General features: G+C 43.0%; 1 protein-coding gene across 4 annotated transcripts in view; it reads right to left on the bottom strand.

Annotated features, from left to right (window-relative positions):
- LOC145655126 (BMP/retinoic acid-inducible neural-specific protein 1-like) overlaps positions 1–13,984 on the bottom strand; it is a 61,419-nt gene that overhangs the window by 33,965 nt on the left and 13,470 nt on the right. For all 4 annotated transcript variants that reach the window (XM_081708902.1, XM_081708901.1, XM_081708904.1 and 1 more), the window contains one exon: positions 3,384–3,651. In XM_081708902.1, coding sequence (XP_081565028.1) covers positions 3,384–3,601 — 218 coding nt within the window. In that variant the 5' untranslated portion in view covers positions 3,602–3,651. The remainder of the gene's footprint in view (positions 1–3,383; positions 3,652–13,984) is intronic.

Raw genomic sequence — 13,984 nt, 5'->3', positions numbered from 1 at the left:
AGCAGACGGAAGAGATGCAATCGACTGTGCCACCCCTGCGCAGCCGTGCCAGAAGCCATGTCCTTCCCGAGCACATAAACCCTTTTCCTAGCATCCCACTTTCAGGAATCAAAAGCGTACCTAAGCCCTCCTCTCCACATGCCTTGCTGCTTGCTATGGCACATGCGCAGACACACACACACACACACACACACACACACACACATGCACACACAAAGAGACACACAGACGAATGTGCATTCATTGAGACAGGGGACTGCAGGCATTGGGGTGACTCAGCCAGAAACCCAAATCCTGGCCCTGAAGTGCCATGTAGCACTACAAATTATAAATGAAAGAAAGAAAGAATGAACGAAAGAACGAAAGAAAGAAAGAAAGAAAGAAAGAAAGAAAGAAAGAAAGAAAGAAAGAAAGAAAGAAAGAAAGAAGTGCTCCATTGATATGTGGCAAACAAACCCAGTGGGTCTCATGGCTGTTGTCCAGTCCAAGTCAAGGATGAGGAGGATGAGGATGCTGAGGAAGAAAGATCTGCCAGAGGATGAAAGCAATAGGACAGAAGGGAGGCGCAAACATGGTGAAAGGAGGATGGGGGGGCCGGAGGAGAATAGAGCAGCGGAAAAGGAGCTGGGTAAAAGGAACAGGGGAGATGGGGAGCTAGCGCAGGGAGGCGGGGAAGAGAGCATCTAAATCTTCCCCTGACAAGTCAAACACGTGAAGTCTATCACGCCTTCCTCGGCTGCAGGAAATCAAAGTGCACTGCGGTGAGGGCACAAAGACGGCGTGAGCGCCAGTCCTCTATTTGCAAGAGCTTGTCAGTCAAATATGTGGGGCTTTGCTAAGCAAAGAGGCAGGGGAATATAAGACTAATATTTAGAATTTTGTTCTGACAAATCACGTCACCCCTCACAAAGACACGTGCGCACACACACGCACACACAAGCACACTCTTCATGCACTTCAGCACAGTAAGACATTAAAGCTGATGGATGCCACCCGAATGTCAGGGATAGGAAATTGTAACATGCCACAATTCTCAACAATAACTGTAAATGGTGCAGCCAAGCATGCACGAGGCACCCAGGTGAGTGGGCACTGTACACACACAAACACACACACAGAGCTCGCTGAGAAGCTATGGGTGCTATGCTAGTGTTTGCCGCGTAGGTGTTAAAATAATGCCTTTAGCCTGTTTTTTTTTTAACCTTCTGGGGTCAGCTTGATCCTGTGGCATGGAGGTCTTCTAGAGTGGTTTGTTGATGAAAGATAAGAAGAAGAAATGCAAATTTAGATGCATTTTTGAAGTCCAAAATGGCTAAGCAGCAGACTGGACAAGAAAAAACAGACGGTATTTCTGTCCGTTGAACTTGTTGGTTGGGATATAAATTTAACCTTGCCGTTACTTCATCACTGACATACAGCAAACAACAAGAGTTTAGAAAGCTGGCCAACAATACCATTTGATCATATTCATAACTATATAAGGGAACAGAGATTTTAGTGACCAAAACTGAGATCGAACTGATGATGAAGTGGCACATCCATGAAAAAAGCCTGTGTAAGTGTTATGTGTTCGGTGGTTATGTTAGGAGACATCTGAGCAAGTTCTTGTGCAGTTTTAAGGAGAGGCTGTGGGAGCTGAGTGCCATTCAGAGCTAGATGTTTCTCCACTTCTCTTCCTGAAGGGAATGTGTCAGCAGGCAGCTAAAGTAGACTGTTAGACATCTGAAACTCAAGTGCCTGTAAATAAAGTATCTCACAGCATCTTTAATAATTTACACAACATACTCAAGAATCCAAAATTCCCCGATAAGGGAGACGGATTTCAGGGGTTATCTGGGAGCAGGACTGCATTTTAAATTGCTGCTGAAGGTCGAATTTCCTTTTCTCAAACAAGCATTTAGTCTGAATTCTAGTCTTGAAATGAGATGAGTAGCTAGGCATCAGAAGGCATCGGTGAGGAAAGGTCAAGAGAAGAACAAGTGGGTTTGTGGATGGTCCAATTTGACACCCCAGTTTTTAGGTTTCCATAGAAATATTTTAGCTCCACAGAAGCATTGTTGTTGTTTTTCTTGTGTTTCTGGCTGCTCTCAGGTCAACTGGTACAGCAGGTAGTGAAGGTGTTAGCTAGACCAAGGTCATGGGTTCAACTGACAAGGTGCAAGGTGCTCTAAATAAGCGCATCTGCCAAATGTGAAAAAAAAGAGTTGGGTGTAGCCAGTCCTTAATGCTCCACCCAATGGAGCCCCACCTACCCCACACACAAACACACACCTTAATGAGCATTGCATTAAGCAATCCTTCATGTAAGGTAAAACAGGACCTCTTAAGACCATTAGTACCAGTCATATGCCTGGTCACGATCTGATGCTCTAATGAACTGTGGATGTTTGGTTACAAACCTGGCTTTGTCTGCTTTTTCACACTGCATTCTGCCACATTAGGAGGCACCTAACGCTTGATGCAGCTTGATGCACCTTTCTGTCCCATTAACTTTAAAGCTTGTCTTGTAGTTATCAGTTGCCAAGTTGTGATATGCTTCACAAAATATATGCATTTGCAGTTGTTTGGGACAACAGCGGTCTTTGTAGTTGATTGGAAGGCACACGCACTGGTCGCCACCAAGGAAGTTAAAGCGGGGAGGGGGATTCTTAAAACCATTTAAATTTGAACACTCTGGCAGTATATTCTGCCAATATTAAGAAAGCAAACTGGCTGCCTGAAGGGATGCAGCTAATGCTTGATGCAAATAATACCCCATATGCGTGCTTGAATTGCAGGCTATTTTTAATGTGCAAATCCGAAAGCGTTCTCCGCTGAGTTGGGCTTAGATGGGCCAGTCCTCAATCCAGCCCCCTGCACCTTCCTGAGCCGCTTTCCCATAAATGCTGATCACCAAACTTCTTCCTGCGAAAAACAGCCACACGGGCAGAAAAATACCCCGAAAACTTAGACATCGGGCGAACCCGAGATAAAGTGAGATTGTGATCCACTTTCTCCTACAGCCACAACACCAATATGCTGCCCCAGACATGTGGTGCTGCTGCTTATAATTTTATACAAAAAAAACTACAAAGGAGGCGTGAAAGGAGAGAGAGGCAGATAAGAGCAGTGCGAGTAGTCATCCTTGAATGAGGAGAAAATCAAGGTCCTAGTACAGAAACTTCTAGCAGTTCTCGGAGCCGATAAAAGGCTTGTGGTTTGGGAGGGAGCAGCCTGGGTAAGCGTTGCTGTGCCCAACTTTTATGAGCTCGACTGAAACGTTTCTTGACTTTGCGAACTTGTAGAAAACCCTGGCACAGGAGGTGAAGGTCCGAGAAGCAAAATGACCTTAACCTCGTACCAGCACAAAAATGGCATCTTATAGATACTAAAGCAACACTCACCTATAAATTTTATATCGGGTCGTGAATCCTTGGCGAAATCTTTCCACGAAGGAGAGGTATCCCTTCGAGTGGTGGAAAGGGCCTCTGTCGGAGATGAGCCAATCAAACTGCTTGGTGACATGCTGTTCGCTGGCCGACGCGTCCTGGCGGGAAGACTGAACTGTTATATGGTCCCATATAAACAGGAAGCAAGTGACCTCAATGACCCTCCAGTTCATGCTTTTCCTTAAGCCGCTCTCTGTTCATTCTCGCTCCATTCTATGGAGACCTGAAAGACAGAAAGAGAGGGAGACAGGACGAGAGGGATAGAGAGAGGGATAAAGAAGCAGGGAAAGAGAGAGAAAGGCAGGGGGATAGAGGGAGGAAACAAACGGAGTGGCAGAAGACATTAGTGAAAATAATACAACAATAAAATGATCACTTCTGCGTTCTACAGTGGTAACATTTGTTTTACTTTGTTATCTTTTCTTCCTTTTCATAACGCCCTTTTCACAGATTAACAACAAAAATGGGAGAACCACACAACCAGCATGACAGGCTTCTGGTTGTCTTGCCATTACCCAGCTCAGTTCGTGGTTCTCCATCCTAACAAGGCCCGCTGCCCTTTTCACAGATGAGAATGGATTACAAGCAAGCATGTGAGGCCTTCACTTCATTCAGACTAATTGGTGCCAAGATCAGTTCAGACAAGGTTAAGAGTCTGCTTTATGATGTGTTGTGACACGGAGTTTGTGCAGGAGTATGGCAAGCCGTCTCCTGGAACCTCATTACCGGCGAGCGTGTATTGGCACATGAATTTAGCGTGATCGGATTCGCTCACACAATTAGCCGGTGCATGGAAATCACGTATGAATTGAGATGTGCGATAATAAATGCCTACCTCCACAGCAGCAGGCTTGAATAATACGTATGGAACATTAGTTAGAGTGGAGCATTGTATATCTTCGCCAATAGAATTTAGAGTGGTCCCGCGATCAATCCTCTCCTCTGGCACTGACTGGTAAGGGTTCTAGTTTCAACAGCCTGAGTGGTAAATATTGTAACAGAATCTTTAGTAAATTCATCTATTCTGTGCTTTCGATGCTTACATCGTTTGGCACTGAGTCTGAGGTAGCCTCTTTTATAAAAGAAAGTGAAAAAAAGAAAGAATTGATAAGGTCGGAACATTCTTTGCATTAAAGTAAGCTAAACATGCTCAGCCTAGCATGTGTCACTACTACTCTGTGTTATCTCTTAGCTAGCGGAGTCTTCTCTATGCTCTCTGATAAGGAAGCCATTTTCAACCGTAATTATCCTTAACAATTTTTCCCTCCAGCTATGGACGCTCCTGCTTGGAACTGTTTTATCTCCTCCACTTTTTTTTTTAACTCAACATTAGACAATTCACGTCAATACGCTGCGTGGCTTTTCGACAACAAAGTGGCTATGAAGGCTATACAAACAAAAGAACAGCTTTTTATCATTGTTTTTAATGTTCTCAAATGACAAGGACATTCTTTAGCATTGTCATCGCAAATTAGGTACGATTGAAAGGGTGCCATTGTGAATGACAAATGTACAGGTACAATCTTGGGCATAATTAGCATACATATAAAGGTGCCTTAAATAGAAATTTCATTCTCCTTGACATGTTTATCATTTTTCAGTATTATTTTAATCATAGTGGCAGTATATTTGGGTGGCTGGTAGCAACCTTGGCAACCTTTTGAAAAGGCAAACATCATGAATATTACATATCCATGTAGAACATGATAAATTATACATTTAGTTGTAAAATAAAAGCCAGTGCTGTGCAGCATGAATTGTGTAAAATACTCTTGTTCCCCCTCCACTAAAACAATAATGACAATAATTACACACGATCTCAAATAATTTTTTTATTCCAAAATACAGTTCAGCAGTTCTCAAAATGCAGCCACAGTTCACAGAACAAACGTGGTGTGAATGGCGCAGGTTAGTTATTAGCCAGGAGTGCATCTCATCATGTTACAGAAACTGTACATCATTTTTACCGGTGGAGTTGACCGACCTTGGTGCATTACTTTAAGATTTTCATCAATGGTGTCAAATAGCCTTTCATTTCACTTGTAGTCTCACTTGTAGTTGCCATGCAAAGTTATACACTTTACATGCAAAGTTATACACTTTACATGCAAAGTTATACACTTTACAAATAATGCTATAGCTTGTTCTTCAGAATGCAGAGAAGGGCCAGGTTGCTATAGGCCAGTGCCAGTGCAGGGCCAGTAAAAAAAACATTCATTTCAACAGGTGGTTAGTTTGATAAAATATTACGAGAGAAACCTTCACCAGAAAGCTCACATAGGCACATATGCCTACATAGCACTGAGGCCCTTCGGCCATACTAATGAGAAGTTTAGTATTAATCTTAAACAGAAATATGACGTATAGTAACCAAGAACAGACTACATGAATAGGTTATTTTACTGTGTATATGAAATATGTTTATACTATATTTCCATCCCTTTTTTTGCTACCCCTTCTGATGTCTTAGAAGGGCCTGACTTCACACCGCTGATAAAAACAGAAACTGTAACTAATGTCGTCAAGCCCTTGCATTATCAACACTCAAAAAAAAAGATGTGTTTTTCACTTTGGCCTTTTGTGGTATTACACTGAGCATTGTAGGAAGACATCTTAAAGTGTACCTTGTGTGCTGGAAGGAGCATGGTGTATGTCAGGTAAATGCAACCTGTGCAGACAACGGCATAACGAGTGTGTCCATCTTGTGAGGTTGTCTACATGGTTTGATGAATAAAGATCTCCGGGCCAGACAGGCATGCTTGCTTCAAGCATCTGTGCCGTGACAGCAATGACAAACATGTGGTAAAGGAATCTAATAAGGAAGCTTTACAATAATTAGTTTAGACTAATTTGAGGTTGGCTGTCAGAATGTAACAATGCATCATCTAATTGAAAGGGGAAAAAGTATGGAGGCGATAGCCACGGAGGCACTGTTTTGCACAAGTGCTGCCAACTCCACACTGCCAGGAGGAGAGAAATGTCAGCACCAGAATGTTTACGTGTGCAGTTTTATTGGCAGCCACTGCCAAGGCTTGTGATTGTGACTGCATGTCTACATGTATGTCATCGCCACGCTGACAAAGGGCCACCGGGCAGATACAGTGAACTTGTAATGGAAATGACATTAGATCATGTGTTTCGCTGTGACCTGATCAGTATGAATGAAGCTGCAAGGTCATACTCCTGCTGGATAATGGAACAAGCAGCCTGAATACAGTAACCCTTTGGCTTTGGCTTGCTGAAAGGCACTGTAAAGCATAAGTGACAACCCAACAGCCTGCAGGACCAGTGTTTTGCAGTACTGATCCCTGGGTTCTTCTGGATTAGAGCCAGGTGGGATGTTTGATAAGGTCCTGAGGATTAGGTTGAGAAACCCTCATCTAAAAGCATGGGGCATCTGTGAGGTAACCAGCTGCTGCACGATAATGCAAACAAAATGTACACATGCAAACAAACAAAAACTCATCACCGCAGTCTTCGGCTCTGAATGACATCATTCCCGTGCCCCAAAGGAATCTTCAGCCTTTAGCAATACACCTACACAAAATATATATCTTTACTGGAGCTATTCAGGTTTGATTGCTTGTCTGACCTGAGGAGTATCTTGGCAGCATTTGGTCACAGGCAACACCACACAGTTCTCAGTGCAGTCCAGTGGCAGCTGGTGACTAGTGTTGATTTTAAAGTGTCAGCTAAATCACTGAGCTCAGACCAGCCAGCTCTGGTCAAATTTCTGGGCCAGTTCCTTTATCCCTTGATGAAGGAATGTGAGTATGTGATTCACTATAACAGCACCAATGCCAGTTCATTCTGTAATCTATATAATGTATTTACCCAAACATCTACAGGAGTTTTTGTATGCTAGATAATAATAATAATAATAATAATAATAATAATAATAATAATAATAATAATAATAATAATCATAGATGACACATATATTTTATTATTTTATCTTATCTTATTTTATTTTTTATGCTTTTATCTTACCCAAGAATATCTGTTGAGCTGTCTAAAATTATATATGATTATATATAATCATATATATAATTATATATAATTATATATGAACATATGAATAATACAAAAAATTACCCAGTGAATCAAAATGCAATCTAATGCATATGCATGTTGAATATAACAATTACATGTTGAAGAGCTTTGACTTCTGTCAGCAGACAGTGTCCTTGGCCACGTCTTAGACATACCTCAACCAGCGACACAACCAATAAACCAAACACAAAAAACTACACCTTGGTGAAAAAATGTGCTTATGACAAATACTTACATATACATCTATATACATCAACTGCATCTAAAGCAGATGCTATGCTTTGTAATCTTCACATAAAAGGTTATGAAGGAGACATCCCTGAGCTAATGTCTCAGAGGTACACTGCTGTCCTAACTCTCATGTAATGTGATGAGTCTTATCCTGTATAATGTGGAAAACTGTGCACAGACATAACAGGAACAAGCAACCTGCACATCAGTAACAGCATTCTCCATGGTAACAGGCTGAGTTGCCTATTAAAGCGATAATTACCATTCATTATATATCACTGTGTTTCTATCGAACACACAAAAAGGATCATGTCGAGGAGGCAGATGAAAGATCGGTCTCGGTGCTGATCATGCACATGCTGAGATTCTGTGCTAAGAGGACTTTTATTCCCAAACTCACTCCCTTCCTGCTGTTGCCCCTCATACTTTTCTTGCCTCCTGCCGCCTGATACACACACCAGCACACAGACACATAATCATCACCATGTTGCCTCAAGGATCTGAAAATGTGGGGGTTGGGGTAGGGGTGTATTTTTTTGTTTGTTTGTTTGGGGGGGGGTTTTTGGCAGTGATTAATTTGGCAGAGCATGTTTCTGTTTTTGAGATCAGGCTCCCTTTTCTACCTAAGACAATCTTGGCAAAATGAGAATCCATTTAAGACTTTGCACAGTAAGAGGTCTGTTGCCCATCATAGAGTTACTATATATATTTTATATATTAAGTAAGGTGATTGGGCTGTACTCCACTAACAAGTACTCGTACGGACCAGTGCTTGTTTTTAAGTGTTTTGAATTGGGCAGTGGATTGGAGAATTGGACAAGAAGTGCACTCTCATATCCGATTATTCCAGGTCAGTAGCAGAGGAGTGTAAAAAAAAAGGAAGTCATTTTAAACGCACTGCACTTGAATGCACCTGCGCGACGACTCTGTGACCCAATGAGAGGCACAGTCCACGTCCTTTCTCCAGGACAGCCAAGTGTGCCGGCCATTCAATTAATCCCAATTGGTTTACTCTAAAGCGCAACGGCAGGGACGGATCTGAATGACCTGGCAAATGGTTTCTTCATCCCTGCATCATCTAAAGACCTCCTGGGGCCAGTGTTCTGTTCTCCTTCTCTGAGCACACACAGAAGGGAAGCTTGTCCCCGATTTGTAGTCCACATCCCCGCCGAGCCAGTGGACGTGTCTTGGAGTGTTGGCCGCCTCGTGACGACGTATCAGCCGACGAGGTTCACAGCCAGGGGAGGGAGCGCCAGGCCAAGCTGGAGAGCGCCCTTACTCGTTTCATGTAGGAAGACCACGCAGGGCCTGGCGCATTAACCAGGACATTTTTCCCCCTGCTAGGCAGAGGGAACACCAATGGGTTTCACCGTTCAGACTTCTGGTGCATCACAAGTTTAACGCAGAATGGGTTAGACACAATTTATGAGTGTCAGACAAGTCAAGCACAGCTGTTCCCAAAAGAAAAAAAATCTGTATGTAGTAATGGATTTTAATCCTCTATTGCATTAGCTTGACAAAGTTATGTTTGAATAGAAAAATTGAACTTGATGAAAATCATGCTGTGATTTTCCTTTTTGACATTAGTATTCAACTTCACTCAGTTAATCTGTGGCAATCTAAAATGTGACAATAGCCATTTATCTGATCTGCTAAGACCTGACACACCATGATGTCACACATGGCCACGCTGCCCATTAACTTTATATACAGTGATAAATTACTCTTTAATTAAAATTCATTTATGTCATATAACAGTTTGTGATGTTGATATTGACGGTTGCTGTCCGGAGAACCATCGTTGGTTGCAGGGCCTGACGGTGCAACGTCACCTAAGATGACACATACTGCCCCATATGTCTTCAGCCTTGTCTTGCATTAATCATGTACTGCTGTAATCTGGACAGATGGGAATTTGCTAGTTTGTTTGGCTTTTTTAAAATCTGATTTTACATCAGACCAGTGTATGTATGGGAGTGCTATGCTATGCATGTGCTTTGTCAGCATTTGTTTACACTGTGGTGTTATAGTGGCATTTTCATTTAATGAGTCACGAAAACAGCAAAGTTGATCTTTTTACCAACTTTTGTTATTTTTGTGAATGATATTTCCAGTCCAATAGGGCATGGCGCTTATCCTTACAGGCATTTTTGGGGCAACATATATGCTAATTCACAGCTCTCATGAACGCATGATCATCTATGAACAGAGTTGTTTACATAGGTAATTTAGGACAGTTTGGGGAACTTTCATCAGATTTGCTGAACCTGACATATTTTTAAATCATGCGTGCAGAGAACAAAGCCTCCTCTTTCCACGTTAGGGCTTCACACTATGGCGAATTACCATATGCTCATGAATAATTGATCATATAGAGTTAAAGCCCCATCAAAGTAACATTATACTGTAATTATGAATAATTATATACACTCAACACTAACTTTATTAGAATTATTTATTTAGCAGAATGCCCTTGTAGGTGTACAGCTAGATTCTGTTGCCTATTTTTTGCTGTGCACGTTTTGTTAGCCATGTATTTTTTCATGACTGCTCAGTTTCAGATCACAGGACCTCTGGTGGCTCGATATTTTTAGATGGCAGAATCTGATCAGTAATGAACAGTAGAGGGTGGCTTACAAATTATGCATGACACCAGATGGACTACAGTCTGTGATTGTACACCTGAAAAAAGCACCTTTAAAGCAGGTGCTTCTAATGAAACAGCCAGGTAGGGTTGGTACAAGGGATGTGTTTCTAATGAAATGACTGTGCATGTGTGTATGCATCGCTGACAATACAACAAAATGGTGGACCCATAGTTCCTAATGCTAGAATTTCAATGACCCAGATATTTGCTTTTGAAAACAACTCCATGTCAGAATGCTAACCCTCCTGAGTGCAACCTCTCCGCAGAGTCAAATGAAAGATCTGCATTGTACTGGCAGTTTTGGACATGCATCAGTCAGCAGGGCCAGAGCCATGTAGACATGTGTGTGTGTGTGTGTGTGTGTGTGTGTGTGTATGTGTGTGTGTGCACGTGCATGCATGTACATGCGTGTGTGTGTGTGTGTGTGCACGTGTGCGTGCATGCATGTACATGTGTGTGTGTGCGTGTGTATATGTGTGTGTGTGTGCACGTGCATGCATGTACATGCGTGTGTGTGTGCGTGTGTGTGTGTGCGTGTGTGTGCACGTGTGTGTGCATGCATGTACATGCGTGTGTGTGTGTGTGCGTGTGTGTGTGTGTGTGCACGTGTGCGTGCATGCATGTACATGTGTGTGTGTGTGTGTGTGCGTGTGTGTGTGTGTGTGTGTGTGCACGTGTGCGTGCATGCATGTACATGCGTGTGTGTGTGTGTGCGTGTGTGTGTGTGTGTGTGCACGTGTGCGTGCATGCATGTACATGCGTGTGTGTGTGTGTGTGTGTGTGTGTGTGTGTGTGTGTGTGTGTGTGCGTGCGTGTGTGTGTGTGCATTTGTTTGATATTCATGCACGTTGGAGTCAGCCCTGCAAGGAAGACGATCTTTTATGGGGTGGGGGATGGTAGTGGGCCAAGAACTCCATCCTTTCCACCCAAATTCTGAAAGCGGCTGGTGTACTGAGGCTGCGGCCTGCTTTGGACAGCCAGGCTAATGGCCTGCCACTTACAATTGCTGGCAATTCAGCCCGGCAGCCAGGGGCGGCCTAACTTGGTTTGCACTGGATTTTCTATTGCGTTGCTTTATTTAGGAGTAAGGTCCTCTCCACGGCGCCCTGACCTTCAGAAGTCGTACCTCAGCACTCTTGCACCGAGATAATTAAATGCCTATGCCAGCTTCCACCCAATCATGCAGTCCAGGATCAATGGGTGATTTTCAAAACAAACTAATTCACTAATGGTCTGAGTTATTGTTCCAATTTACCTGGGCAGTGAATTATCGTCCTCCAATCCGGGCGGAGAGGAGAGAGGAGGAAGAGAAGGAGGAGGCAGATCAATGGAGAAATCAAACAGAGGGGAGGCCTTCCTCACATGGCTTCATGACGGAGCTGAGCTCCTCGGAGCAGCCGCCCCCAGAAATGGGCGGCGGGGTCATTTTGGCCACTGAATCCGAGGAGGACAAGCCCTGTCGCCAAGCCAGGTCATTACCACCAAACCCAAATGACAGTGCACACCAACAGCTTGGCTGGTCAAGGTGCCATGGAATATGAGCCAGATAAATTAGGCATGCCAAGTAAGTGGGGAATCAAATTAAACAGAAGATAATTCATTCCTAATCAATTTCACCCCGTCACTGCCTTCTGGGAGTCTTGCTTTGCTGCTTTCTGTTATTGATGTTTATCTCTGGTGATTCTGATTATCATTAGTAATGTATTTCATTGTTATTAATGACTATTTCTATAATTTGCTTTTAACAGTGAAGGAACTCCTGGGTAAATTATTCCTGTTTTGATGGATGGTTGAACTTGAGCTGTCATAACTGTTTTGTTTTCATTTCTCCTTTCATCGCGCAAATGGAATTTTCAATGACAAGAACCAACGCGTTTATTTTGTTTGTTAGTTTTGTCTTTTGGACAAGCGATGTGTCTCTGTGGAGCGATGCTGCAGAACAGATCTGCTAATAGGTGAGTTCCCATGGCTGCTTGTCGCATAGAAACAAGCTGGACGAGGCATTGAAGCTCCCACTCTCTCTCCCTCAGGAACAATTTCTCCGTACAAGGCATCTGCTTAAGGGATCTCTGAACCTTTGCCTCCTTTTTGGAGGGATTATGGAGCTAAACAAGGCCTTCACTGTGACTCTGGACAGCTTCCTGCACCAATCCTCTTGGCTCTTTTTTTGTGTTATATAACAACAGTCCTCATGCAAGAAGATTTTCATATTCTTGTGCTAAATTTGGCATATTTTTGTCATGATGTCAGCTCACGTAACTGCCACATCAGCAAATGCTCTTGCGTTCACCAAATTGTCCTACATTACGTTCATAAACATCTCTATTTATACAAGAGCACGCACTCATGAGACGCTCATGTGAATTAGCATATATGCCGCCCCAAAAACGTCTTCTAAGCCTAAGTGCCCTGTCTGATTTGTAAGGCAGGGTGCCTTGTTGAAGCATCATTCATGAAAACAGCATCTACAGGTAAAAACTTTCCTGTTTGTAGAAATCAGTAAACAAAAACATTAGTAATATCAATAGTAAAACTCACAAAAACAAATAACAGGAAACACAAGTTTCTTCTGGTGCTTAGGCTGCCATTTATGGTTCATGCCATTACATCCATAAATAAGATATCATTTAATATGGAATCAGATTTTTTTTCTCACCAAAGCAGGGCAACACACGACTAAAATGGGGGAATGAGAAGGAAAAGACGGAGAAGTAGCGCAGGTGTCATGAAAGGCTAGCATGCACAGTGGACATTACCAACATCATAAACAGTTATATGACATAAATGAATTTGAATTGAAGGCTAATATGTCACTGTATATAAAGTCAAGGGCAGTGTGGCCATGAGGGGGATCATACTGATTCATAGATTAATCACTATTGTCATCATTTAATTTTAATTAATTTAGTTTAATTCATTTTAATTTAATTTTCAAGTTTAAAATGCCCATTGTTTATTGGTTTGAGCTCTGTTCACCCTGGTAGTTCCATGTGTCTCATTATGTAGTAACAGTAATGAAGCAGGGTTTGAATAATTGCTATTGTGCATGTAAGCATCCAAAAAAAGATTTTTTTATTGATTCCTGTTAAGAGCACTAGAAGAGAGGTGAAAAGTACAGCGATGTTCTGCCAACACCACGGATTAAAAATGAGTGGCTCGGCCAACACAGGGAGCCTCTGCTGTTTGTTGTTGTAAATCCTAGAATCCTCTTCTCCCGTCCACACACAGCTCTTGGAACTCCACGGTCCGTTTCGTGTCAACCTTCCATCAGCTCCAGCCGTTCGTCGTGAAGTGCTCCAAGCCAACTGGCTTCCTTGAGCCCATGTGTGACCCGCCCCCTCTCCGACGGACGGCCAGCGGACATGCGCCGCGCCCGAGCGCGGCTGCCTCAGGCACGACCCACGCTACATACGTTCTGCTCTTCACACGTGTAAATGTCAAGAGCCGCCACCCGTGTGAGCACAGGCAGCAGCACCGGCAGGAATGATTCACAGCAGGCTGACATGGGCAGAGCGGCTGAGAGGTTGTGGGCGGCTGTTTGTGTTTGACGTTTCGTACATAAATCTCTATATACACCTGTTTAACATGCAAATGTGCGCATGTCAGGCAAGGGAAGGGCTGCAGA

The sequence above is a fragment of the Electrophorus electricus genome, unplaced genomic scaffold, assembly GCF_041902795.1.
Source record: "Electrophorus electricus isolate QZ-2024a unplaced genomic scaffold, ASM4190279v1 Scaffold179, whole genome shotgun sequence".
In the NCBI taxonomy this organism is placed as follows: Eukaryota; Metazoa; Chordata; class Actinopteri; order Gymnotiformes; family Gymnotidae; genus Electrophorus; species Electrophorus electricus.
The sequence above is the reverse complement of the archived record's forward strand: the minus strand, read 5'-3'. Positions and strand labels throughout refer to the sequence as shown.